This window comes from Cynocephalus volans, chromosome 8 (assembly GCF_027409185.1).
Source record: "Cynocephalus volans isolate mCynVol1 chromosome 8, mCynVol1.pri, whole genome shotgun sequence".
NCBI classification, from domain to species: domain Eukaryota; kingdom Metazoa; phylum Chordata; class Mammalia; order Dermoptera; family Cynocephalidae; genus Cynocephalus; species Cynocephalus volans.
The window spans coordinates 19,251,221-19,276,192 of record NC_084467.1 but is presented as its reverse complement, the minus strand read 5'-3'; the positions used below and the strand labels follow the sequence as shown (position 1 = coordinate 19,276,192).

Here is a 24,972-nt window from a genome sequence, read left to right as displayed (position 1 = left end):
GAAAAGAGTATCCCAGCTCCAGCAGATCGAGAGAGAGAGGGCTTCACCTCTTTCCTCTGTCTTTTGTTCTCTCCAGACTCCCAGCGAATTGGATGGTTCCCACCCACACTGAGGGTGGGTCTTTCCCACCCAGGCCACTCAGACTCTCATACTAATCTCTGCTGGAAACACCCTCATGTACACACCTGAAAAGATCACTTTACCAGGTTTCTCAGCATTCCTTCATCTAACCAAGTTGACATCTAGAATTAACCTTCACACAAGTTATCTCTAACAATGTGACAGCCAACCTTATTATTCAGTGAGTCTTAATATTGCAGATAATTAGGATACCTAAATACATGATCTAAAATCCTTTTCAACTCTTATGTTTGAGACATAGTGTAAGAACCCAAATGCCCCAAGGGATCACACCCTGATCACATAAGTCCTTCTCGGCCACACCCCATCATGGCGCTGGTTGCCCTTCTCTTCCGCATTCTCCTTCCCGCTGGCGCGAATCGCACACCAATCAGCTCCCCCCCAAGCCCCATGCGGTATGCTAAGTAGGGATTGTATTTTAAGCCAATCAGCCTTCCCTAAAAGCCCTATATATATGTGTGTGTGCCGCCTAATAAACGAGCTCTCTCTGGTGGATCGTCAACTGGTGTCCACTCGTCCTTTCATTTGGTGCCGAAACCCGGGACGGAGTTTCTCTTGGGCGGTGACACTTTTCGGATCGCAGCGGCAACACTTTCCAAGCCGCCCCTCGTGGCTCCCTCGAGCTGTAACACTTTTCAAATCGCAGCAGCAGCACTTTTCGAGTCGCCCCTCGGGAACTCCGTCCCGCCAGGACCAGCCTCCCTTCCACCGCTCACCACTGACGGTCCACCCTCGTCCATTCTTTTTGGCGCTGGCTCCTTCCACTCACCACCGGCTCATCATTAGGTAAGCCCCCTTTCCTAAAGGGCACCAGCCCTTTTTCAGGCTACCACAGGGAGTCTAGCCATGATCATCCGGTAGCCCCTAACGCCCATATCCCACCCCACCACTTTCATTTTTGGAGGTTAAAAGCCCCATTCTGTTCTCTCCTTCTCTCTTTCACCCTCCTGTCCACCACTCTCTTCTCTCCACTTCCCGGGTCCGGGAGCCGACCAGAAAATCCTGGCGCTAGGTTCCTTCAGGCACCGGGCTTTTGCCCTAGAGAAGTGGAGGTCTGAGTGACGACCCACACCTCCCTTCTCTCCTCCTGGTTCGTACCTGAACCTGCCGGGACTGACGTGACCTACTGGGGACGCCCTCTAGGATCCTGCCTTTCCCAACCGGCTGAAGGATCTGTCCTATCACTAAATCTCTGTCCGATTTCTGTCTAAATTCCCATTAAGAGACCAGAATGGGCGCTTCCTCCTCCTCCCTAGGGGACTCTCCACTTCAATGCCTTCTGAAAAACCTCACCAACCTTTCCCTCAGGCCGGATATTGAACCCAAACTCCTCACCAAATTCTGTACACAAGATTGGCCTTATTATCCTTTAGATAATCAAAACACATGGCCCCCTGAGGGCACACTAGATCCTAACATTCTACGAGACCTCTTTAACTACTGCCAGCACCTAAAAAATCGAAGGAGATCCCCTACATCGAGGCTTTTCGCCTCTTGGCTCAGAACCCCGCCCTCTGCTCCTCCTGTGCTCCCTCTCAAGTCCTTTTAAACCTGTATGAACCCCCACCCTACCTACCTCCTCCTTCCCCAGTGCCTCCGGCATCCGCTCCTCCACCCCGATCATCCACGTCACCTTCTGCACCTCCTGCGCCATCCACTCCCCCGTCTTTACCCTCACCTACTCCTGACCCACTAAGCCCCCCTTTCACCCGTTCTCGAGGACCTCCCCCTGCCCCTTTAACAATCGCCCCACTACGTGAGGTAGCTGGGGCTGAAGGAGTAGCTAGGGTCCATGTTCCCTTTTCCCTAGCTGACCTTACAGAATTAGAAAAAAGACTAGGCTCTTTCTCTACTGACCCTACCACCTACATTAAAGAATTCCAATGGATCCTGCAGGCCTACAGCCTCACACATCACGACATCTTCATGCTCCTAGCCAATACCTTCCTCCCTGAGGAACGCTGCAGGGTCTGGGAGTCAGCCCAAACCCATGCCACTGACACCCATCATACCAATCCGAATCACCCGCCAGGCCCCCAAGCAGTCCCAGAACAGGAACCTAATTGGGATTATAACACAGCCCAGGGAATCCAGGCTCAAGACTATTTTGCCTCTTGCTTAATAATTGGCCTCAAAAAATCGGCTCGCAAGGTCGTCAATTTCCAAAAAATTCAAGAAATTTTCCAAAAAAAGGAGGAAACTCCCTCCGAGTTCCTCAATAGATTAACTCAGGCCTTTCAACAATACACTAACTTAGATCCCAACTCAGAAGATGGCTGGCATGTCCTTATGACCTATTTCCTGGCCCAATCCTACCCCAACATTAAAACTAAACTTAAAAAATTAGAGCAGGGTCCTGCAACCCCTCAGACTGAAATCCTGTCAGTGGCCTTCAAGGTTTTTCATAATCGGGAGGAGGAAAAAGAACGTCGAAAACAAAAGGCCGACCACGCCAACTTCCAGATGTTGGCCCAGCTTAACAAACCCCCCGGGCGCCCTCCCACAGCCTCCACCTCTAAGCCTCCACCTGGAGCCTGCTTTAAATGTGGAAAGGAAGGGCATTGGGCAAAGGCTTGCCTCACCCCCAGGCCACCCACCACTCCTTGTCCAAAATGCAAAAAGAAGGGACATTGGGGATCTGATTGCCCCCTCACCCGAAGGGGTGAGGGACCAACTGCACCACAGTCCCCCGAACCGTGGACACCACCTATATGGTGGGCCTCGCTGAGGAGGACTGACGGAGCCTTAGGCCCTTCCCGACCATCTCTATAACAAAGCAGGAGCCCAGGGTATCCATGGTTGTGGACGGCCACCCAATATCTTTCCTCCTGGACACTGGAGCCACCTTTTCGGTCTTAAGGGAATATAAAGGCCCCACCACCTCCAGCAGCTCTCCTATAGTCGGGGTAGGAGGTAAACAAATCTTTCCCCAAAAAACCCCTCTTTTAACCTGCTGCCTTCAAGCACTCAATCCGTTTTCTCCCATTCCTTTCTAGTCATGCCACAATGCCCCGTCCCCTTGTTGGGTCAGGACATTCTATCACGGCTTCAAGTCTCCATTACTTTGCCCCTGTCCTCTTCCTCTTCCCCCGTTTCCTTCCTCCTAGCGCTAGTTCAAGCCCAAGATCCTACTAATCCCACCCCTCCAAAGGAGTCCTTACCCATCTTAACGCACCTTGTTAACCCCACAGTTTTGGACACTGCCAGCCCTGCTCTGGCCCAGTGTTCCCCTGTACACATAAAACTAGAAGACCCCTCCAAATATATTTGTCAGGCTCAGTATCCATTAACCACAACAGCCCTCCTCGGGTTAAGCCCCATCATTCAGGACCTATTAAAAAAGGGGTATCTCCGTCCCACTCGCTCCCCTTTCAATACTCCCATACTCGCTGTAAAAAAACCTAATGGCGCCTTTCATCTCTATAATATGAGTAAGGGTCCTCCTGAAGAAACTTTGCTCTCCTCACCTCAGCGCCCTTTTCTCAAGCTTCGACAGGCCCTTCTAACAGCCCCTGCAATTCATCTCCCTGATCTAACTAAACCCTTTTTCCTCTATGTTCATGAAAATACGGGACAAGCTCTGGGCGTTCTAGGACAGAATTATGGCCCCTCCTTTGCCCCCGTAGCATACCTATCAAAACAATTGGACCCCACTGTACAAGGCTGGGCACCCTGTCTAAGAGCCCTGGCAGTGGGGCAGTTACTGCATAAGGAGGCATCCAAATTAACATTTGGGGCAACTCTCACCATTCTCTCACCACATCACCTTAAAGACCTCCTTACCTATAAGGCTCTCCAATCCCTCCCACCTTCCAGAATCCTAACCCTCCTATCCTCGTTTCTGGAAAATCCTGCCCTATCCTTCAATACCTGCCCACCCCTAAATCTGGCTACTCTACTGCCTATACCAGATTCCCCCAACACCCCTTTGCACAGCTGCGTAGAAAGCCTGCAGAATTTTATACCTTACCGCTCTTCCATCACTGAGGGGCCCCTGTCTCACACTGATCTCGCATGGTTCACGGATGGGTCCTCATTCAAGGAAGGAAACACTCATTACGCAGGTTATGCCATAGTCTCCCTTGATTCGGTTATAGAGGCCCAACCTTTACCCAAGGGTACTACCAACCAGCAGGCCGAACTTATCGCTGCCACGCGAGCCTGCGTTCCAGCTGAAGGAAAAACACTTAACTTATACACTGACTCCAAATATGTCTTTCATATACTTCTCTCTCATGCCGCCATATGGAAAGAACGCGGTCTGCTTAACACCAATGGTAACACAATCACCAACTCAGCTTTAATCTCCACATTAATTGAGGCATCCCATTTACCTTGTGAATTAGGAGTCATTCATTGCAGAGCCCACCAGAGGGATGATTCCCCAATCACTCGCGGGAATTGTAAGGCTGACCTCGCCACACGCACTGCGGCACGGCACCCACAGACACAAAACCAACTTCCCATTCTTCCATACGGCTCCCAAGGTTCACAGACACCCTCTCAGCCTCAACCGCCTAATGATGATAAGTCCTCTCTCTTTCGCTTGCTCCATGACCTGTTTCACTCTAGCCCCCAAGCTTTATCCCAGTTTTTACAGGCTTTCTTCTCAATCACCCCATCTGACAAAGCCCTCTTACGAAAAATCTCCTCCTCATGCACAATCTGCCAGCGTACCAATCCTAACACCCCTCTCAAACCTGGGCCGTACCCCTCCCACCAGGCCAGAGGTCTCACACCCGTGGCCGACTGGCAAGTCGATTTTACACACATGCCTTCCGTCCGGCGCCTCAAATACCTCTTGGTGTTTGTTGATACCTTTTCAGGATGGGTAGAGGCATTCCCAACATCCAATAAAAAGGCCTCCACCGTAGCCCAGACTCTCCTTTCCCAAATCATCTCACGATTTGGGATGCCCACTTCCATTCAATCTGACAATGGACCTGAATTTACCACCCAGGTAATACAGAAACTCTCCCAGTCACTCTCCCCTGGCACCTACATTGCCCTTACCGACCTCAGGCATCCGGAAAGGTAGAGAGAACCAACAGAACCTTAAAGGGCATACTAACTAAATTGTCTCTGGAATTACACCTTGATTGGGTCCGTCTTCTACCTCTCGCTCTACTCAAGACCAGGGCTCTCCCAAAAAGGCCCTCCAATCTTTCCCCTTTTGAAGTCATGTATGGTAGGCCCCTCCTACCCCTGGGGATCACAGCGACTGAAGGACCCATACCACCCACCATGGCCTTACCCTTGCTCTCCCACCTTCGCACCGAGCTATGGAAGTACCAGGACTGGCTACTTCCAGATCCATCACTTTTCAAAAATAACCTTTCACTCAGCCCAGGCCAATTAGTAACCTAAAACCCCCCTAACCCCTAAGTGGGAAGGCCCATGTCCTGTCATCCTTTGCACTCCAACTGCTGCTAAACTTGCCCTGCCAGGTACACTCAGGATCCGCCCTTGGCCACCGAGAACTCCAGTAACAAGCTGCAAGGAAACTTAACACACCATTCCTTTAAGTGTATCCCTCATCCTACCAACCCTCTCAAACTCCGCCCATCCCGGACCTCAGCCCTACCCCCAATTCTGGAGACATGAACCTTCTCCTTGGCCTTCTCCTGTTCCTTTCACTTCACCCAGGGAGCCTTCAGACCCCTTCCTATATATGGAAGTTTGAGGTAATAGAAACCTACACTCATAAACAAACCCCGATCAGCGGCTCTCTAGCTGGGACCGCAGATTGCCCCATCTCCGGTTGCTCTCAAACTGTAAACATCCCTCTCGCTACATCCCAGTTAATCAAACAAGCCACCCGTCCCTACCTATGTTTTCTCTATGACCAAACTGCCGACCACTGTAAATGGTGGCCGGACACTTACGGAGGCTGTCCGTATTGGTCCTGCAAGATCCATGACCCACTCACTGGTGCAGGCGGCAGGTTGTTTGCATTCAACAGCGGGACACAGCAATACTCCCTAACAGTTTCCGATCCCTGGAACTCCAGATGGGTTACCAGGATCATTGCCTTCTTCTATTGCAACGGCTATGCCTCTCATCCATGCAGAAGTCTAGAAATTTCCCGAAAATACGTTCCTGTCGACAATCCAATGTCCCATGTCTCCACGGACATCTCACATCAGGAAGAACAACTTTCCTCTGCCCTAGAACAATCCTCTTCCTTTTCTGCTAGCCCCCCAGGGTGACACATTTACACCTGGCAACAAATCATTTCTGAAACACTCATCTTTCTCAACCACACCTCGCCGGCTCTCTCTCCCAGAAATTGTTTTCTCTCATGCGACCGCTCCTGGCGGCCGTCCCCTTAAACGCTTCCCTTCCTCTCAATGTTACCTCCTCCCCACCATCAGAACCCCTTGACCTTCCGGACGTCCCCCTCTGGGAGCCCGACAACAAACACAATAACACTTTGTTGCCCCGTCATTGTTTCATCGGAACCTCTTCCTCCCTAACTTTTCCTCCGTCTTATTGTAATCTTAACACAACCATTCATACCCACACCGTCGCCCCACCAGGCTCTTTCTTCTGGTGCAATGGAACCCTGTCTACCTCCATCCTGCCTAATCTTACTGTCCCATGCCTTCTTGTCACCATCGTCCCTCAACTCACTCTGTACACCAGTTCAGAACTGTTCCATCTTCTTCATCCCCCCTCAAGGCAAAAAATGGCCGCCTTCCTCCCAATCATGGTCAGTATTTCCCTAACAACATCAGCGGTTGGAGCCGGCCTGTCGAGAGGAGCCTTAGGACACAGTTTATGGGCGGTCGAAGACATAAATGCTAAACTTGAAGGGGCTCTGACCTCCACTGCCGAATCTCTTTTCTCTCTACAGAGGCAAATCACCTCTTTAGCGCAGGTCACCCTCCAAAACCGTAGAGCACTAGACCTCTTCACTGCAGAAAAAGGAGGTACTTGCATCTTCCTTGGGGAAGAATGCTAGTAACAAACATCATCAAACTATCCCAACTTGGATTTGGCCCATTTTGGGACCTCTAATCATTATCCTCATAACCTGCCTTTTCTTGCCCTGCATCATTAGGTTTCTTCAAACCCAAGTGGGAAAAATCTCTAATCAGGCCTTTAACCAGCTTTTGCTTAGTAACTACCAGCTTCTAGGTACCGATGAACCCCCCGCCTCATCTCGTGAGCGCCTCAGCCAATGCTGAAGAGACACCACCTTCCAGAGGGAACGCGGGGCCTACACGCCCTCGCCACTGACGCCTGGCTGCTCCCTCCAGTCTCCAACTACGAACAATGGAACCGGTGCATATTCGACTTGTGGCTTCAAGGAACGTTTATGGACTTTTCCCCTTTTGAAATTACTTGTTTCTCCACCCTTCTTTGGGGTTTCATAATGGGTACTTATGTACCTTCCTCCCTTTGCCCCCGCCACAATGCCCCAGTTCAGCAGGAAGTAGCTCGATGACTTCAACGTCCCCTTTCCTAAAAGAAGAAAAAGGGAGGAATGTAGGGACCCAAATGCCCCAAGGGATCACACCCTGATCACATAAGTCCTTCTCGGCCACACCCCATCATGGCGCTGGTTGCCCTTCTCTTCCGTACTCTCCTTCCCGCCGGCGCGAATCGCACACCAATCAGCTCACCCCAAGCCCCATGCGGTATGCTAAGTAGGGATTGTATTTTAAGCCAATCAGCCTTCCCTAAAAGCCCTATATATATGTGTGTGCTGCCTAATAGACGAGCTCTCTCCGGTGGATCGTCAACTGGTGTTGACTCCGTCCTTTCACATAGTATTCACAATATCCTTGACAACAACTGAATACAGCTTTTACATTTCAAAATCTCTTGAGATATTTCAAAATCCCTAAATGCTGTATATACTGATACAGTCTGAGGATCCAGTGCCAGTCCATGAACATTGCTACCAGTCCATGACAGGATTCAGTACAGAAATTGAGAGAAAGCATTTAGGAATGTTTTAGCCAATTTATATTGCATTGACATTTTTATTCCATTTAACAAAAGCATCAGTCTATGATAGTTTGGAGGAAAAACCTGGTTCTGATAAGTCTGAGAAGGATTTATCTATAGTTTTATCAAAAAATGCATTAAAAATAATAAAAATGTAATAAATAACAACAAAAATAACAGACTTGCCGTGCTCTAACCAACTGAGCCAACCGGCCAGCCCCACAGACTGGGAAAATTGTAAACTTCTGAAAACATCAAGTGTTGGTGATGCTGTGGAGCGATGGGAACTCATATAGATAGCAGGCAGGAATGCAAACAGGCCCGACAGCTTCAGAGACTATCTGACAGTGTCTGCTAAAACTGACCAAGCGCAACCCTACAAGCCAGCAAAGTTGTTCCTAGTTTCATACCCTGAGGAGACACCCCCCCAACCTCCCTACAGGACACCTACAGAACACGAACAGCATCACGCATGCAATGGCAACAGAGCAAAAATAACCTCAATGCTCATCGACACAAGAACAGGTAAATAAATTGTGGTATATTTATAAAATAGGATACTATACAGTAAATGAGACTAAATACACATTTCAATATGGACTAGTCCTACAGATAGTGTTGAGCAGAACTTATACAATTATGCCATTTATATAAAATTTAAAGTGATGTAAAATACTATATATTTCATCAGTGATTTAGCATATGAATTCCAGCATACACATCTTATACACATTTTGTTAGATTTATATTGAAGCCAAAAGTATCACTGAAGGTAACCAAAGAAGCTTTTTTATTTCAAAATTTCTTAAGATATTATAAAATCCCTAAATGTTATAAATACTGTGGTGTGGTCTGAGGGAGGACCCAGTGCTCAGTGCTATATTTAAGTATTTCATGTGTTTTGGGTGCTACTGTAAATGGTACTGTTTTTTAAAATTCAATTTCCAAACTGAAATTATTACCAGTATATACTACTAGTATACAGAAATACAGTTGATTTTGTATATTAACCCTGTTCCCTACAAACTTCCTAACTAATTTATTAGTTCTAACAGCTTTTATGTAGATTCCTTACATATAGGCAATTATGTCAACTTCAAATAGAGACAATTTAAAAAATAGTATATATACATATATACAGTATCAGGCTGAGCCAGAAGAAATGCTGATATTTGGCCATTTTTTTTTACCTACAAATACAGCAATTCCCTATGGTTCAACCTACTAAAAAGTTAGAAAATAGCACAGGAAACAATAAACACTGAGTTAAGGACAACGGTTATCAGTGGGAGGGGACATAGAAGGTTCAATTGCATGAGTAAAATTGTATTTGCTAAATTGGGTGGGCACATGGGAGTTCTTTATATTAGTCTATATCCTTTTTGCATAATCTAAAAATTGCCTTTTTTCTTTTTTCTTTCTTTCTTTTTTTTTTTTTGAGAGGCTGGGATAGTGCCTTTACACAAGAGGAATAACCAAACTTGGAAGTTATTTCCCTGTGTCTCACCTAGGCTCTTTGGAAAAGCAGATGCCAAGGCAAGGGAACACATGCAGAAAATTTGTTTTGGGAAGTGACCCCACCAGACCAGAGCAGAAGTCTGGTGACAGTGAAACAGGGAAGGAGGGAAAGCCGGTTCTCTGTTCTTCCAGGCTGTGTTATCAAGCTGGTCACCTCTGTCGGCAAATGGGGCTTGGTCCTGCTAGGAGCCCTCTCAGGAGCCGGTGAGAATATGCCTGAGAACTTTTGGCTTGATGTCAGAAAAGGAGGGACTTATTCATTGGCTTTAGTTCTCCACTGGTCAAAGGTTGCCCTATATGATGTTAACTTCCTTACACTTCCAAGTCTGAGCATGCATCAGTATGGCTGAGCACCTTTACACAGGCAGCAAAGGAATGCTGGGACAAAAAGCAAGATATGCACAGTGCAGCTTACACCAGCTGCTGTGAGATTACACCTGTGGAGAGCTGGGTGCTCTAGCATTGGCTGCAGTGAAAAGGTGGGCCAAGGGGATGCAAAGTGGGGCAAAAGAGGAGTCCAATACATACATACATAATGTGTATATGCACACATATATACACATGTGCATATGCATAAATATAAGAACATTATCAACAACACTAAACTCAAGAAAAATGGGTGCATTTACATTCTTTGTATTGTGGCCAAATATACAAAATACAAAATATACCATTTTTACCATTTTTAAGGGTACAATTCAGTGGCATTAAGCATATTCACACTGTTGTATGACTGTAACCATTATGCACCTCTAAAACTTTTCCATCATCCCAAACCCTTTACCCATTAAACTATAACTCCTCATCCTCCCACCCCCAGACAACCAATATTCTACTTTCTGTCTCTATAAATTTGACAACTCTAGATACCACATATAAAGTGGAATCATATGGTATTTGTCTTTTAGTGTCTGGCTTATTCCACATAGCATAATGTCTTCAATGTTCATCTATTTTGTAGCATGTATCAGAATTTCATTCCTTTATAAGGCTGGATAACATTTTGTTTATCCACTCATCAACTGACAGATATTTGGGTTGTTTCCATCTTTTGGTTATTATGAATTATGCTGCTATAAGCATGGGTGTACAAATATCTGTTCAAGCCCCTTTCAACTCATTTGTACTCAGAGGTGGAACTGCTAGATCCCATGGTGATTCCGTGTTTAATTTTTTGAGGAACTGATGCACTGTTACATTCCACAGCAGTTGTGTCATTTTCATTCCCACCAGCGAGGCATAAGGTTCCAATTTTCCACATCCCTGCCAACACTTCTTGTTTTCTATTTTTATGATAATAGCCATGCTAATTGGTGTGAAGTGGTATCTCACTGTGATTTCGATTTGCATTTCCCCATTTCTTAGTGATGTCAAGCTTACTGCCCATTTATATTCATATATCTTCTTTGTAGACATGTCTATTCAAGTCCTTTGCCCACCATTTTCCAATTGGATTGTTTGGGTTTTTTTTGTTGTTGTTATCGAGTTTTAGGAGTTCTCTATATATCCTGGATATTAATCCCTTAACAGACATGTGATTTGCAAATATTTTTTCCCATTTTGTGAGTTGTCTTTTCACTCTGTTGGACTGTGTCCTTTGATGCATATTTTAAATTTTGATTTAGTCCAGTTTATCTACTTTTTCTTTTGTTGCCTGTGCCTCTGATGCCATATCTGAGAAATCATTGCCAAATCCAATATCACAAAGCTTTCCCCCTATATTTTCTTCTAAGAGTTCCAGCTCTAATGTCTAGGTCTTTGATCCATTTTGAGTTAATTTTTTATATGATATAAGGGTCCAACTTCATTCTTTTGCATGTGAATATCCAGTTTTCTCAGCATCATTTGTTGAAAAGACTGTCCTTTCCTAATTAAACGGTCTTAGCATCCTTGTTGACTATATACACAAAGGTACACTTCTGGGCTATCCTATTCCATCGGTCTACATGTTTGTCTTTATGTCAGTACCATACTGTTTTGATTACTGTAACTTTGTAGTAAGTTTTGAAATCAGGAAGTGTGAGTCCTCCAACTTTGTTCTTCATTTTCAAGATTGTTTCGGCTATTTGGGGTCCCTTGAGATTCCACATGAATTGTACAATGGCTTTTTCTATTTCTGCAAAAAACATCATTGGGATTTTGATAGGAATTGAGGTGAATCTGTAGATCACTTTGGGTAGTACTGATAACAATATTAAGTTTTCCAGCCCATGGATACAGGATGTCTTTCCATTTATTTGTGCCTTCAATTTCTTTCAGCAATATTTTGTAGTTTTCAGTGTACAAGTGAAAAATGAGTTAAATAAGCTGTTCTACTGTGTAACTCTGAGTCTACTGTATAAAATAGAGATTAGGATTTCTTCTAGCTCTAAACTTTCATGATTCTCCAGTATTTAATCTACACTTGATGCTAACTGAATTTTACTAATTCTTGGCCAAAAGGGTGCTTCAATTAAACAAACATTTACTAAAACCTTATTATGTTCCAGCATCTGTTAAAAATATAGTTCAGTATAACAGAAACACTCTTCCTTTGAATCCCCTTTTTCAATTCCCAAATCGAAACAAATCTCTTTCCTCAAAGAATTTTTCTTTTAGTGGCTGGCTTATACAGGATCCAAACCCTTGGCCTTGGGAGCGTTTGCACCCCTCGCTCCCAAGTAAGCTAACCAGCCAGCCCCTCCTCAAAGAATTTTACTTCTTCTAGGTTGAAGGCCAAGTCAGAATACCCAAAAACTGATTTAGTCTGAAAACCAGAGGATCAGCTCCTTCAGTTAACTTCCAAATATCATTTGCTTTTCTTAAATAATATTTTCTATTCTTAAATGGAGGGTGCAGAATCAAATGCTTGACAGAAAGATTTAAATAGTATGTATGATCACACAGACCACAAAAGAATTTGGGCTAGTGTATCTGGGATCATAATCTCAGATTAAATCTCCTATGTACTACTTAACCTCACTTGGCTCATAATTTTGTTTCTTTATCACAGCATTACACAAGTAATCCTCAACAACCATTTACAGAATCCATTTATTAACATTTAACAGGTATTACTCTGCACTGGGTACTCAAATTAGATCTGGGTGTCACTGATCAAAAAGCAGGACTAGGAGAGCAAGTACAGATGTCTTAATATACCCCAGCCAATCACCATTAGAAAAACAATTCAAATCAAATGCCCTATGGTGAGCATGTCAGTAGAAACAGTTTTATATACAAAGGGTAGTACTTTGCAAAAGGACTATATTACGAAAGCCATACTGCATTTCTTTATAAAGTCAGACTCATCTAGAACATTGCTTTGCATTAATATTTACTGAGTTTCCACAGGCACACAGACCTGAGGCAGGAAGATGACAGACCTATTCCTCACATTATAAAAACCTAAAATATATTTTGAAAACTCCTCATGTTCAAATCAGAAGCAAGTTTAATTTTTCTTATGGTAAGAAAAACTGGGGTTAAAAAGAACAAACAAGCAAATATAGTCACACTGGGACGAATCCAAATCTGTTAAAGAAAAATGAAGTATGTACAAAACCTCCTGTAGAACTCCTGATGGAGCTACTGATTATCTAAGCATGTGCATAAAACTAACAGCCCTGCTGCTGAGGAACTATAAATTAAAAGATAAGCCTTTTCCTCAGTTTATTTTTCTTATGGTTTATTTTCTTATGGTTTATTATCCCTCCCAAGGTCATTTTGGCTATTTGGGGTCCCTCGAGAGTCCATATGAATTATAGGATGGCTTTCTCTATTTCTGCAAAAAACATCATTGGGATTTTAAAGAAACACTGATGAAAATGTAGAGCCAAAATCCAGCAATCTAAAATGAAGATTTACCTTTTACGTCACAATGGGACCTGTGTTATGTGTTCTATCATTCAAAAGAACTTTAAATCTTGTTCCAACAATTGTAAGTTTATAAAGGCAAAAACCTTTTTAAGTCAGGAAAAAAATACTTTAGAACTGTAACTGTAATCAGGATTATTCTGCCTATAATCCATCAGAAGCATTCTGTTTTCTGTTTTGCACATATGTGGATGACCTGCATAAATAGGTGATTTCAGGAGAAACTAAGGCAAAACAAGACACTGATAGTGAGAGGAAAAATGTAAAGGAAACATTTGATTCTGCCCACAATTTATACCCAATTGATGATCTACATATAGCTTTATAATACAAACATATTTTGCAGTTTCAGATATTATTGTTAAGGCTATTATATAAAATTCATTATCACTAAGAATTGTACACAACCTGAAGTCCACTAAACTGCTGCTATGAGAATTTCTCCTAAGACGATTTCCAGTATAAACTTAGGTTAAATATAACCCCCAAACGGTTTTAAAAATGAAAACCAAGAATTCACCCCTTTGGCAAGTTACAAATTTCCTAAGCTACAGTTTAAAAGAAAAAGGTGAGGTTTCTTGACAGAATTCTTATGAATATAATTTTAAGATAAACTAGTAATACATGTGGTTTCTTACAACAACAAGTAAACGGGAAGGTTAATTACAGTCACATATGACGTTTTCGTCAACCACAGACTGCACATGATGGTGGTGTCATAAGTTTATAATGGAGCTGGAGGTCTATTGTAGGTTACACACCTAGGCTTGTGTAAGTACACTCAATGATGTTCACACAACAACAAAAATGCCTAACACCACATTTCTCAGAATGTATCCCTGTCGTTAAGTGATGCGTGACTGTATCTGTAACACAAAAATCTAGAGCTCTTAAAAAGTATGAGAAAACTAGGAAGGATAATTTCTAAGTTACGAGTAAATTTGGGAAAGAAAACAGCATTTGTAAATGAAAACGACCCTGAAATTGGCAAGTGTAATCCCTCCCCCTTGCTCTACTTTGGGGTCTGTCCACTTTAGGCAGGTTTACTTCCAGTTTCCTAACTGGCTCCCGGCTCTGGTCCCTCCTGCCACCACTGTGCACTCTACATGGTGTTAACTGATCCTCCTAATGTGTGGTTCTGATTGTCACTTCTTTGTTCAAAAGCCCTTAGTGACTATTTTCTACAGAAGAGCAAGCTCTGGAACTTGGCATCCCTGGTGCTTCGCAGGATGGCCCTACACCTGCAAACCTTTGTGGCCCAATTTTTCTTGATCTTGGCTATATCTCAGTCATGTGCCAGCCACACAGAACTGCGTGCGACTCCAAGTGGCCCACACTCCTGGTTCAGCTCTTTTGCTCGTTCTGTTCTCTCTGGCCAAAATTCCCTTTCCCTTCCTGCCAAAATGCTACCCAACTCTCACAGCTCTTCTCCAATGCCATCTCCGCATAAGATTTTGTAGTCCAACTGGCTGTGATCCTTTCTCCTTTGATACTTAACATACTTTTAAGTGTTTCTAAAGGTACTAATATTCCATCTTATATCATAACCACTTGTCACTCACACCACAGGACTATAATCCCTGTGAGTCAGAAACTGTGTGATTCGTGCTCTATCCCCTGAAGCAACCGCACAGTGCCTTACACACTGCAGGCACTCAGGGATGTGTCGAGTCAAACCATACTGAAGTTCTACTCCAAGAAAGTCACTGGAAGGAAAATACTTTGAGTGCACAGAAAATAAAAGGGCTGTTGACAGTATTCCAAGAAAAAGTCTCAGAACATACAAAATGTAAACCAGTGGCAGAAATATTTTACTTTTGTAGACCTAAGACCTATAGACTTCTGTGAGGTCATGATGGAAACACACACGCGTGCACGTACGCACGCACACACACAAAACCTCTCTCTTTCCGGGTAAATGATAAACGAAACTTCAAAAAAATAAACTCAATCATTTCCCCCCAGTCAAGTTGCAGAGAGTAATACATGAAATGTTAACTAACAATTCTGTTACAATGAAATCACAAATAGTCCTGAAAGGTTTTATGTAATTAGCCTCATGAAAAAGTTGAATTCCTTCTTTTGTGAATGCACTCCCAAGTAACAGGAAGTCAGTCTAAAATTCACAGGCTTTTCTTTAACTACAGTCTCCAAAAATGAATGAATGAATGAATGAATAGATTTGATAAGATCTGATTCAGAGTTCACTAAAAGCCAGTGCTTAAAGTATTTGTGGAGAAGAGCCAGTTTTTATTTATTTATTGGTGACTAGCCAATATGGGGATCAAACCCCGGACCCTGGTGTTATCAGTACCGCACTATCCAATTGAGCTAACCGGTAAGCCACAACTGGTTTTCAAAGGTTGCCAACCTGTTGCAGACTGATATGCTCCTAAAATATAATTAAAATGCCATAGCAACACCTAAGGGTTGACATGCACTTTCTGTAAATAAATTTGTCCAGGCCCAGTAAAGTTCTGTTTCCCCAAATCCACATATATCAACATGCTACAGATGCAGGTAAAGGTGGGGTATGTGCCTACCTTCTGCTCTTGCACCTCGAACACTGCTTCGTGAACACTGCAAGCAAAAAGGGAGGTAGGCAAATCGCTTAAATCCATCATCTCCTCCAAATCATCTTCATTCTCACCAAAAATCATCTCTTCTTCTTCTTCTTGGTCACTGCTACAGAGATCTGACTGGCTATCATTCCAAGATTTCATAGTGTCCCTTAGCATTATCCCCTCAAATCAGGTCTGTTCCGTCTTTAAAGTTCTAGGATGTCTAGCAGTTACCTACAGTTAAAAAAAGAAAACAACACAGAGATAAAAATAAAATTTTGAAGCCAAATAATGTTCCAATCAATCAGTTTCTCAAGACAGTAATTCATTAAATGAAGCAATTTTATCCAGGAAAGATAAATCAGCATTTAAATCAACTTATTACAGTCCTCATAAATGAATTCTATATATACGAATTTGATCTGCTTAGTAAATTTTACATAATATATCTCACTGGCAATGATACATTTTAAAAAAAAAGGCCAAAACTCTTCCAGTCAAAGTAGAAAAAAAGGATAATATAAAATGAGATGATATCAATATGTACACTAGTTTACAGGCAGTAGGAAGAAAAATGTGAACGAGAACTGCCATCACATATTTGTTTTGGGTTTTAGGTCTAAAACACTGAAACTGGCACAGCAGAATACAACCCACACAGATTCACTCACCATCTGCGCCCTGAAATATGTGATGAGCTGACTTTACCTTTCTTAACTAAATTGTTTTTTTAATATACTCTCAAAGAGATAATTTACACAGAACCAAAATTTCTCTACAAAGTCAATCTTTGTTAATATCAGAAACATTTACAGTAGGCAAAACTTAACAGGGGAGAGAATCAAAAAGATATCCTTTTTCTGAACTTTTTAAAATCACTCATTTTAAGCCAAAGACCTGGAGCTGGCAGCATCCCTCTTTAAATAATGGAACAGAACTGGTCTTGTACGGACTGTTTATGTGCATGTCTGTCTCTCCAGTGAACTGTGCACCACACCCACCAGGACAGAGAGCTATAGACAGAACATTTTTCAAAAGGCCAACACGGAATTTAAGAAATACCTATCAGGCACAAAAAGTTAGGTGATCCTGAGTACTGCTACCTCGATATTACCTAATTTGTGATTTTCCTTTTATTTCAAAGAGCATAAGGGCCACAAATATATTGTTTATATAGAGTACATTAGAGAACAGTAATTACAGGATAAAAATAGGGGTTTCTGGGCCGACCCCGTGGCGCACTCGGGAGAGTGCAGTGCTGGGAGCGCAGAAGCGCTCCCACCACGGGTTCGGATCCTATATAAGGATGGCTGGTGCGCTCACTGGCTGAGCGCGGTGCGGCCAGTCACAAAAAGACAAAAAAAAAAAAAAAAAAAAAAAAAAATAGGGGTTTCTTTTTTGTTGTTGTTTTTCTACTATATCAATCAAGACTAATTCTAAGAAGTAAAATCTTTACTCACTTTTATAAACATTTTCTGAGTGTCTATTGCTTGGTATTGGGGATCCTGGATGAATAAGACACGGTCCCTGCCCTCAAGGGGCTCTCATCAAAGAATTTCTCTTCCTCAACAATGCTCACCACTCTACTCTCCTAAAGGGTCTTGTTCCATTAATGGTCTGCTGTATTTTCAATTTCTCCTTCTCTGCCTGTTCCTTTTCCTCAGCAAACACACGTGTTCGAGATCCCCACCACTTGGATTCTACCTTCCCCTCAATCTACCTGTCTCTCCTTCACCTTTCTTACCCACTTCCTGCAAAGAGAATCTATACTTGCTGCATTCACTCCCTGTACTCTGGTCACTCCTGAACTCAGTACAGTTGGGCTTCTGCCACCACCTTTTGACTGCAACTGCCTTCATTATGGATAGCAGTGGTTTGCTAATGGTTGAAACCTAATTTCAGGTCTCAGCCTATCTCTGTAGCACACGACCTTGCTGCCCACCCGTTGGTTTGCAGACCTCTCTGCGCCCCCACCTTCTGAGTCTTGGTCCTTCCTGGCTCTTCTTCCTCATCAACTCTGTCTTTTTCTCTGGCTCCTCTTTCTCCACTCCCCCTGTACAATTTAGTCTCTTTGAAGTTTCATCCCCATCCTTTTTTCTTCATCTTACTCTTCCTGGGTGGTTTTATCCACACTAGAGCATGTAACTACCTAAGCACTAGTGGTTCTTTCCTGCTTCCCTGAGGTTCATACACAGGTGTATCTCTCATTGCACACAATGCTTTTTAAGCCAGCAGGGATGTCACCCAAGCTGAGGTGGAAGGAAGAGCAGAATCTTGGACAATGAAGCAAATGGGTATTTTGGAAAAAGTACCACGTTCCTAGGAGACTCTTATCTGCCTCTTGGTCTTTCCTGCCTACTCACACTGAAAATCACTGATCAACACGACTACTTTCAAATTTATGTACCCAGACTCAACCTCTCTCATGAGTTCTATGCTTGTATTTTTAACTTTCTATTGAACATATCTATCTGGGTAGCCCACAGGTACTACATTGTTAACTTATTCCTTTAATTAGATTCTTGTGTCAGAAATCTCCAATTTGTAATGGGGCCCTGGTTGGAGGGTGGGGGGAAGGGATGGTATCTCATTTTGGCTTTCATTATAATCTTTTCTTCAAGACTAATTTGTCAGATAGAGTTTGCAGCTCTCACAGTGCTTTGTAGCTCTCGCAGACTCTCACAGTCTACTTCTCTGTTATATATTTACATTATGATTATTTGTTTACAAATCACTCCTAGCTACCAGACTGTGAGAGCCTTTGAATCCCTAGGCCCTGGCATAGTTTCCAGCTCACAGAATATGCTTAATAAGGATTGCTGAACAACAGCAGATAGCACTGTGATTACCCCACTGATATATCAGCATGGACAATGGAAAATTTAGTTCTGCAAGGGATTAGAGACAGGTTCCCAAAGGAGGTTATGGTGAGACTTACAGGGTGAACAGTTTCAGCAGGAACAGTATGAGGTGCCTTGGAGGTGAAGCCAACAAAGGCAGGAAGAAGATCAACATGCACAAAGGTCACGTGATCCAGCGCGGCTGGAGGGCTGGGGTGGCATGAGACAAGTCAGAAAGGTAGGTGTGGGCCGGGTTGCCATGAGAGTAGGGTTACAGAGTTTTGACATAAAAACCAGTCAATATCAGCATGCCATTGAGTGTCTAGGCAGGGAGATAACGTAATCCACCCAATTTAACTTTCAGTATCACTAAAAGTGGCCTGTCTTAAAGAGAAATATCACATATTCACTTATTTGTGGAAGCTAAAAATAAATAAATAAATACACAAACAATGGTCGGGGGGGGGGGGGACGGAAGAAGGCACAACAATGACAATTCCTTGAAGTTGATACAACAAGCAAACAGAAAGGACACTGTTGGGAGGGAGGGGGGAGAGGAAGGAGGAAGGGAGATTTCGGTAATGGGCCACAATAGTCAACCACATTGCATATTGACAAAATAAAATAAAACTAAAAAAAAATTAAATAATAAATAAAAGTGGACTGTCTTTAGATCTCTTGGAGGCATCAATGTTTTTATCCATTCCCTTCCTCCCAGCCTCTTTAAAGAGGTGAGGAAAATACTGTGCCTGATCTTTTGGAGATTGGCAAGTTGGGGAGTGCTGAATGGCTAAGATTATGAAATTTGAGAAAGTCAACCTATTTTTGATAAGATTTTTTGTTCATTTCAAGTTCCCTCCTCGAACTCCTAAAAAGAAAAAAAAAAAAAAAAAAAAATAGAGCACAGGAAACAATCCTTCACCTGACTTAAAAAAAAAATTCTTAGAATGTTACACCTTCATTTCCTGTTTTCTACCTTCAATTCTGGGTACCTTTTCTTTGATATAACTTCAAACAGAAGTTATAAGACTAGTACAGGAGCTCCTGCACAGACTCCACCCAGAGTTACTAACTGCTCATTTGCTGTATCGTTCTCTCTCTATTTTTATACAGTGTTTTTTCTGAACCATTGAAAGTAAGATGGAGTTACCCCTTTTATTCCAAATACTTTAGTGTGTAAGAAAAAGATCATTTTCTTACAGAACCCAAAGTACAATTATCAAAAATAGTAAATTTAACATTGATAGAATATTATTATCTAATTCACAGTCTATATTCAAATTTTGTCAGTGATCCCAGTAATGTTCTATATGGTTATACTTCCTTCAAATTTTTTAGATTATTGTTAAATTATTTGCCTTTGTCTCAAGATATTTCAGTAATCTTTAGATGACAGTATTGCTATATTTTCTTCACTTATACATTACTGTATATAAAAAGGACAGATTGCTGAAACACCACAATAACCACAAGGTCTTAACAGTCCTTAAGTGTACCCCAGAAAATTTCAGGCTCCATAATCAGACTTTCTAGATTTAAACTCTGGCTTCCTCAGTACTCTATGTTAGGTAAAGTACTTTGCTTATTTCTGTTTCCTCAACTATAAAATGGGGATAATAATAATCCTTACCCAATAAGGATATTAGGATTAAATGAGAAAATACATGCAAAGTGCTTAGAATAATGCTTTGGATAGATACAGCCAGTACTCAATAATTATTTTTACATAGGCATAAAAGGACCCCAATATCAGAACCACTGGTGGAACTGGCATTAAAATAATAAATTGAGAAAAATACATCTCCAAATGATCTAATTCCAAGCATCAAAAAGGCAACAAAAATAAAATTAACACTTTGTTTCATTTCAAGAAAACTATTCAGTAGCAGATTTATCAAAACAATGAACTCTAGAGCACCCACCAGAGGTATTAATATGGCTCCAGTATGAAAACATTCAAAGATTTAAAAACAGAGAGCTAACTGAAACAAAAGGGTCCACAGCCTTTTTTTTGCCTTTTTATGGGCCTAACAGAATGTTGGCATAATGCAATGCATACAATATCAGTGACATTATCATTCAGATGATGGTTCTCTTGCTAAAGACAAGCCATGAATTTTTTTGGATATAGCTTAAGTCAACATTGTCTAGCATTTCATAATTTTCTGGCATCATAAATGCAGTTAAATTTGAACAGAAAGACAGATATGTAAGGAGATCGTATGAGGTAACTCAGCTGGTGCTTAAAAGGTAAACTCAGTTTCACTAAGGCAAAGAAAAAAATCACAGAAGAACCATGGCTCTATGCTGTTATTCCTGGAGTTGTTGCTAACTCTGCCTCTGGTCCAACTATTTTTTGTTTGTTTGGCAACTGGCAGGTAAGAGGATCCGAAACCTTGACTTTGGTGTTATAACACTGCACTCCAACCAACTGAGCTAACCAGCTAGCCCTTAACTATTACAAGACTAAGGTGTCCTTCAGTTGACTGACCCAGGGAAATCTTGACCGGCCCAGCAGAAAAGGGCTGAACCAATATCCTCCAGCTTCTGTAAGCAAAGGTCTGTGCTAATCAGGGTTTAGCATCATCTCCAGCACAACTGTAGCTGTGGTTGGCTTCTGGCAAATTGTTTCTTCATGGAAACATCAAATGAGTGGAAAAACTCCAAGTAGCATGACCATCTGTTCTGCTACAACAAGCCTTGTGACAAAAGTAACCCATTAAGGCAAAATGTCAAGCACATTGCATTGATCTTCCATTTTCAGTTCTGATCAGGAAAAGGTAAATTCCTTCTCCTCCAGGATTTTTTAAAAATAAAATTTCAAAACAATATGCTTTCCAACTTGGTGAACATTTTAATACCTAAGCCAGATGCATTTTTAAAAATTTTTTGATGTGTTCAAAATGCTTCTGAACAATACTGGAAGGAAGCAAACAAGTACTCCATTTACAGCTCTACAAGTGTCCTGCTGAATAACCTTGGAAAAGTCATTTGGCTTCTCCATACTTGTTCTCTCTCATATATAAAATTAAAGGATAAACTCACAGATGCTTTGAATTACTAAATTCCTTTTTAAAACTTCTAAACTATAAATTTTGGCTAAATTTAAAGAAACACTCAGGATTATTATTGTAGGGGTGGGTTCTGAATGGCTATCATGAAGCCTGTATCTTCTAGTTTATCCTCATTCACCCATTAGGAAGAATTTTCAGTAGCTGTGGTAAAAAATGTGGTGCAACAGTAAAGTAAAATAGGTGAAAACTAGATTTTTATATTTTGTATGTTGCAATGGCCTATGCCCTGTTATCACAGATACAGAATTGGTTCTGTTATAATTGCTCCACCAGGAACAGTGATATTTGTTAGCATGAGAAAGAGAACAGAAATAAACAACAAAAATCAACTGTCCGAACACATGAAAATAGGCTTTAAAGAATAACTGAAGTAGAGATATAAAAGACTGATGCTGTTTTGCTGTATATAATAATTCATCTCCCCTCAATATAACCTCTACATTCTAGGGGAAAGGTGGAGATCACTGTCTGACCCCTATCTTCCATGGTTTTTTGGGTCTAAGTAACAAAGGGTATTGAACTTCAGAGCTTCCACTATTTCACCGGCTTCAGCCTAACTGGTTTCCATGTCACACTATTTCTCATGATGTTTTGCCTAAGTCTTTCGACCAACAGCTCCTCTAACATCGTACAAAATTTGTTCTCATTTGTTACTCTAATGTTTACTTGTTTAAAAGCTTTACAAATGTTACATTTCAATAGTAGGAAAAATCTTGTTTCCTCTAAAGGCACCGAAATCTCCTCCCAGGCTAGGAAAGAAATGCAGTAAAATGTAAAGCTGATGACATAGCTAAAGAAATGGGCTCTTAGTTTTCAGGCTTTTCTCTGTCTTCATGCATCAACAGTACATTTCTGGAATACCAATATAAAATCCCCATCAAAAAGAACGAGTTTGTGTGAGCACAAACATCTAGATCTTGAGTCTTAACACTGTGTTTTTACAGTTTAACATACTGAACCAAAGCTAATGAAATCGTCTTACATAAATTAAGTCATAAGTAACCACAGCTACACATTGCTTCTCTTGCCAAACAGTACATCAGAGACTTGTATAAAATGCAGAGACTTCTATGAAAAGTTCACATAAACGCGGTGTACTAGGTAGCTTTCAGTAAGGGGAACGAGTATTTTTTGCTTTGAACACTACACTGAAAGATCACTTTAATCCTAGTTTGTTTCTGAAACACGGATCTGAACTGCTCCCTACGCTAGAATCCTAATCCCTAAAGGAGATGATCAGATTTTGCACAAGCTGGAACGAAGCAACCTGGAAATAGACCACTATTGCTTCACCTGACGAAAGCAGATAAGACAAGTTTGAAGAAGTTGGGGAATAAGTCATGCAATGGTTATGCATGCATCACGGGAGAGGGGGGCGACAGAGAACGAGAGAGGGGCTCCCACCTTCCGGCCGCCCCTGCTTGGCCGACTGCACCTCTCCTGCCTTCCGGGACAGGTTAGGCCTGTCGGCTTTGCAAGAGGTCACCGACGGTGGGGAGAAATCGCTGGTGAGGAGAGAAAACATTTTTTCCCTTTTGGCTTCGTCTTCCAGGACACCACCGTTGAGGCTTCCAGAGAAGACCCTGGGTGCGAGCGGGGCTGGAGCGGGCGGCAAGGTCGCAGCAGCGTCTCCGGGGACTCCGCTCAGGAGAGCCCACCGCTCCCGGGCTTCTCCGGACGGCTTCTTCTTTTAACTTTTCGTGCCCCCACGCCCTCCACTCTCCCCAGCTCTGGCTGCACCTGCTCTGCGATGCCGGGCGCCGGCCCCACCCTGCGAAGGGGAGACTCACCTGAGCGCCCCGCCGCTGCAGGACGGAAGCAAGGAGGCGAGGAAAGGGCGAGGCCTGGCGGCACGACGGGGCCACGCGGGGGCGGCGAGAGGGGGCCTCGGGGGGCCGGGGCCGGGGGCAGAGGGCAGAGTCCGAGCGGCGCCGGGCGCCCGCAGCCTTGCCGCCACGCCCTCGACGCCGGCGGGAGCGGCCGCCTCGGCGGGGACGCGGGCGGCGTCTGGGGCCGAGCGCGGCTGTCGGCGTCGCGCGCGCTCCCGGCCCGCGCGCGCCCCCTCCGGCCCCCTCCCTCCTCCGGCAGGGCGCGCGCGGCGGCGCAGGCGCCAGAGGTCGGCGGCGGGGCGGGGGCGGAGCTGGGGCGGGGGCGGAGCGAGGGTCTCACCGCGCGCGCGCACTCTGCCCGCTCCTTCCGGGGTCTTGCTCCCCGCCTATGACCAGCTTGGGCTGTTGCACTGAGGCGGGGGCTTTAGGTCCCCCGGGCAACAGGCACTCCGGCGACTTTATTGTTTTCCACAGTGACCAGAGATCGTTTATTTCCTTTTCCTGCGCAAGAGAGTTAATAGGAATATTATTAACATTTACTCAGGGCCAGTTACTATGTACACTGCGCTGAGTGCTTTGCGAGCTTTACCTCATTTAACCTCACAGTAAACAGCGAACCGGATATGATCGTCCCTACTTAATACATGAGGAGGGGCTCCCTTGTCCTTAATTGCCCGGGGAGAGGCGGCTAGTAGGTAGCCGAGCAGTAGGTAGCACCAGGTGTGTGACTATACCGAGGACTCTCAGCCCTGGGAGCGTACTGCACAGCCCCCGCCTCCTCCCCCTCCCCCCTCCCCCTCCCCCGCCCCCGCCCCCTCTCTCCCTCCTTTCTCTTTCCCTCCCCCCACCTCCTCTTTCTCCACCCCCCCTCCTCCCTCTCCTGCTTTCTCTTCCTCCCCTTTTCTCTCCTCTTATACTCTTCACCTTATGCCTTAAGTACAATAATAATATTTACATTTTTAATGCTTTCTTTTTTGTTTACAAAGCACTTCCACGCACAGTGGTGCTTGATGTCTCAGAAGGCCTAGGAGATGATGGGACATATTTATACCTATTTTGCAAATGGCAAGAGCAAGGGTCTAAGCTGTTCAGTGACTTGTGTGAAGTTACAGTGGTTGGACTTGAGCTTGTGTTGGCAGGCGTGTTATTATTACTACTGCTATTTTTATAAAGTACCTGAACCCTGCTTGGAAGGGAG

At 43.4% G+C, this 24,972-nt stretch overlaps 1 protein-coding gene across 4 annotated transcripts in view; it reads right to left on the bottom strand.

Moving 5' to 3' along the window:
* RCAN3 (RCAN family member 3) overlaps positions 1-23,924 on the bottom strand; it is a 43,733-nt gene extending 19,809 nt beyond the window's left edge. The window contains exons 1-4 of one of the 4 annotated variants that reach the window (XM_063104582.1): positions 23,736-23,924; positions 23,350-23,450; positions 18,970-19,081; positions 16,014-16,265 (exon numbers count right to left, since the gene is read on the bottom strand). In XM_063104582.1, the coding sequence (XP_062960652.1) occupies positions 16,014-16,208 (195 nt within the window). In that variant the 5' untranslated portion in view covers positions 16,209-16,265; positions 18,970-19,081; positions 23,350-23,450; positions 23,736-23,924. The remainder of the gene's footprint in view (positions 1-16,013; positions 16,266-18,969; positions 19,082-23,349; positions 23,451-23,735) is intronic. The other 3 variants (XM_063104583.1, XM_063104580.1, XM_063104581.1) reach the window with 3 other exon arrangements.
* Between the last annotated feature and the right edge of the window lie 1,048 nt (positions 23,925-24,972).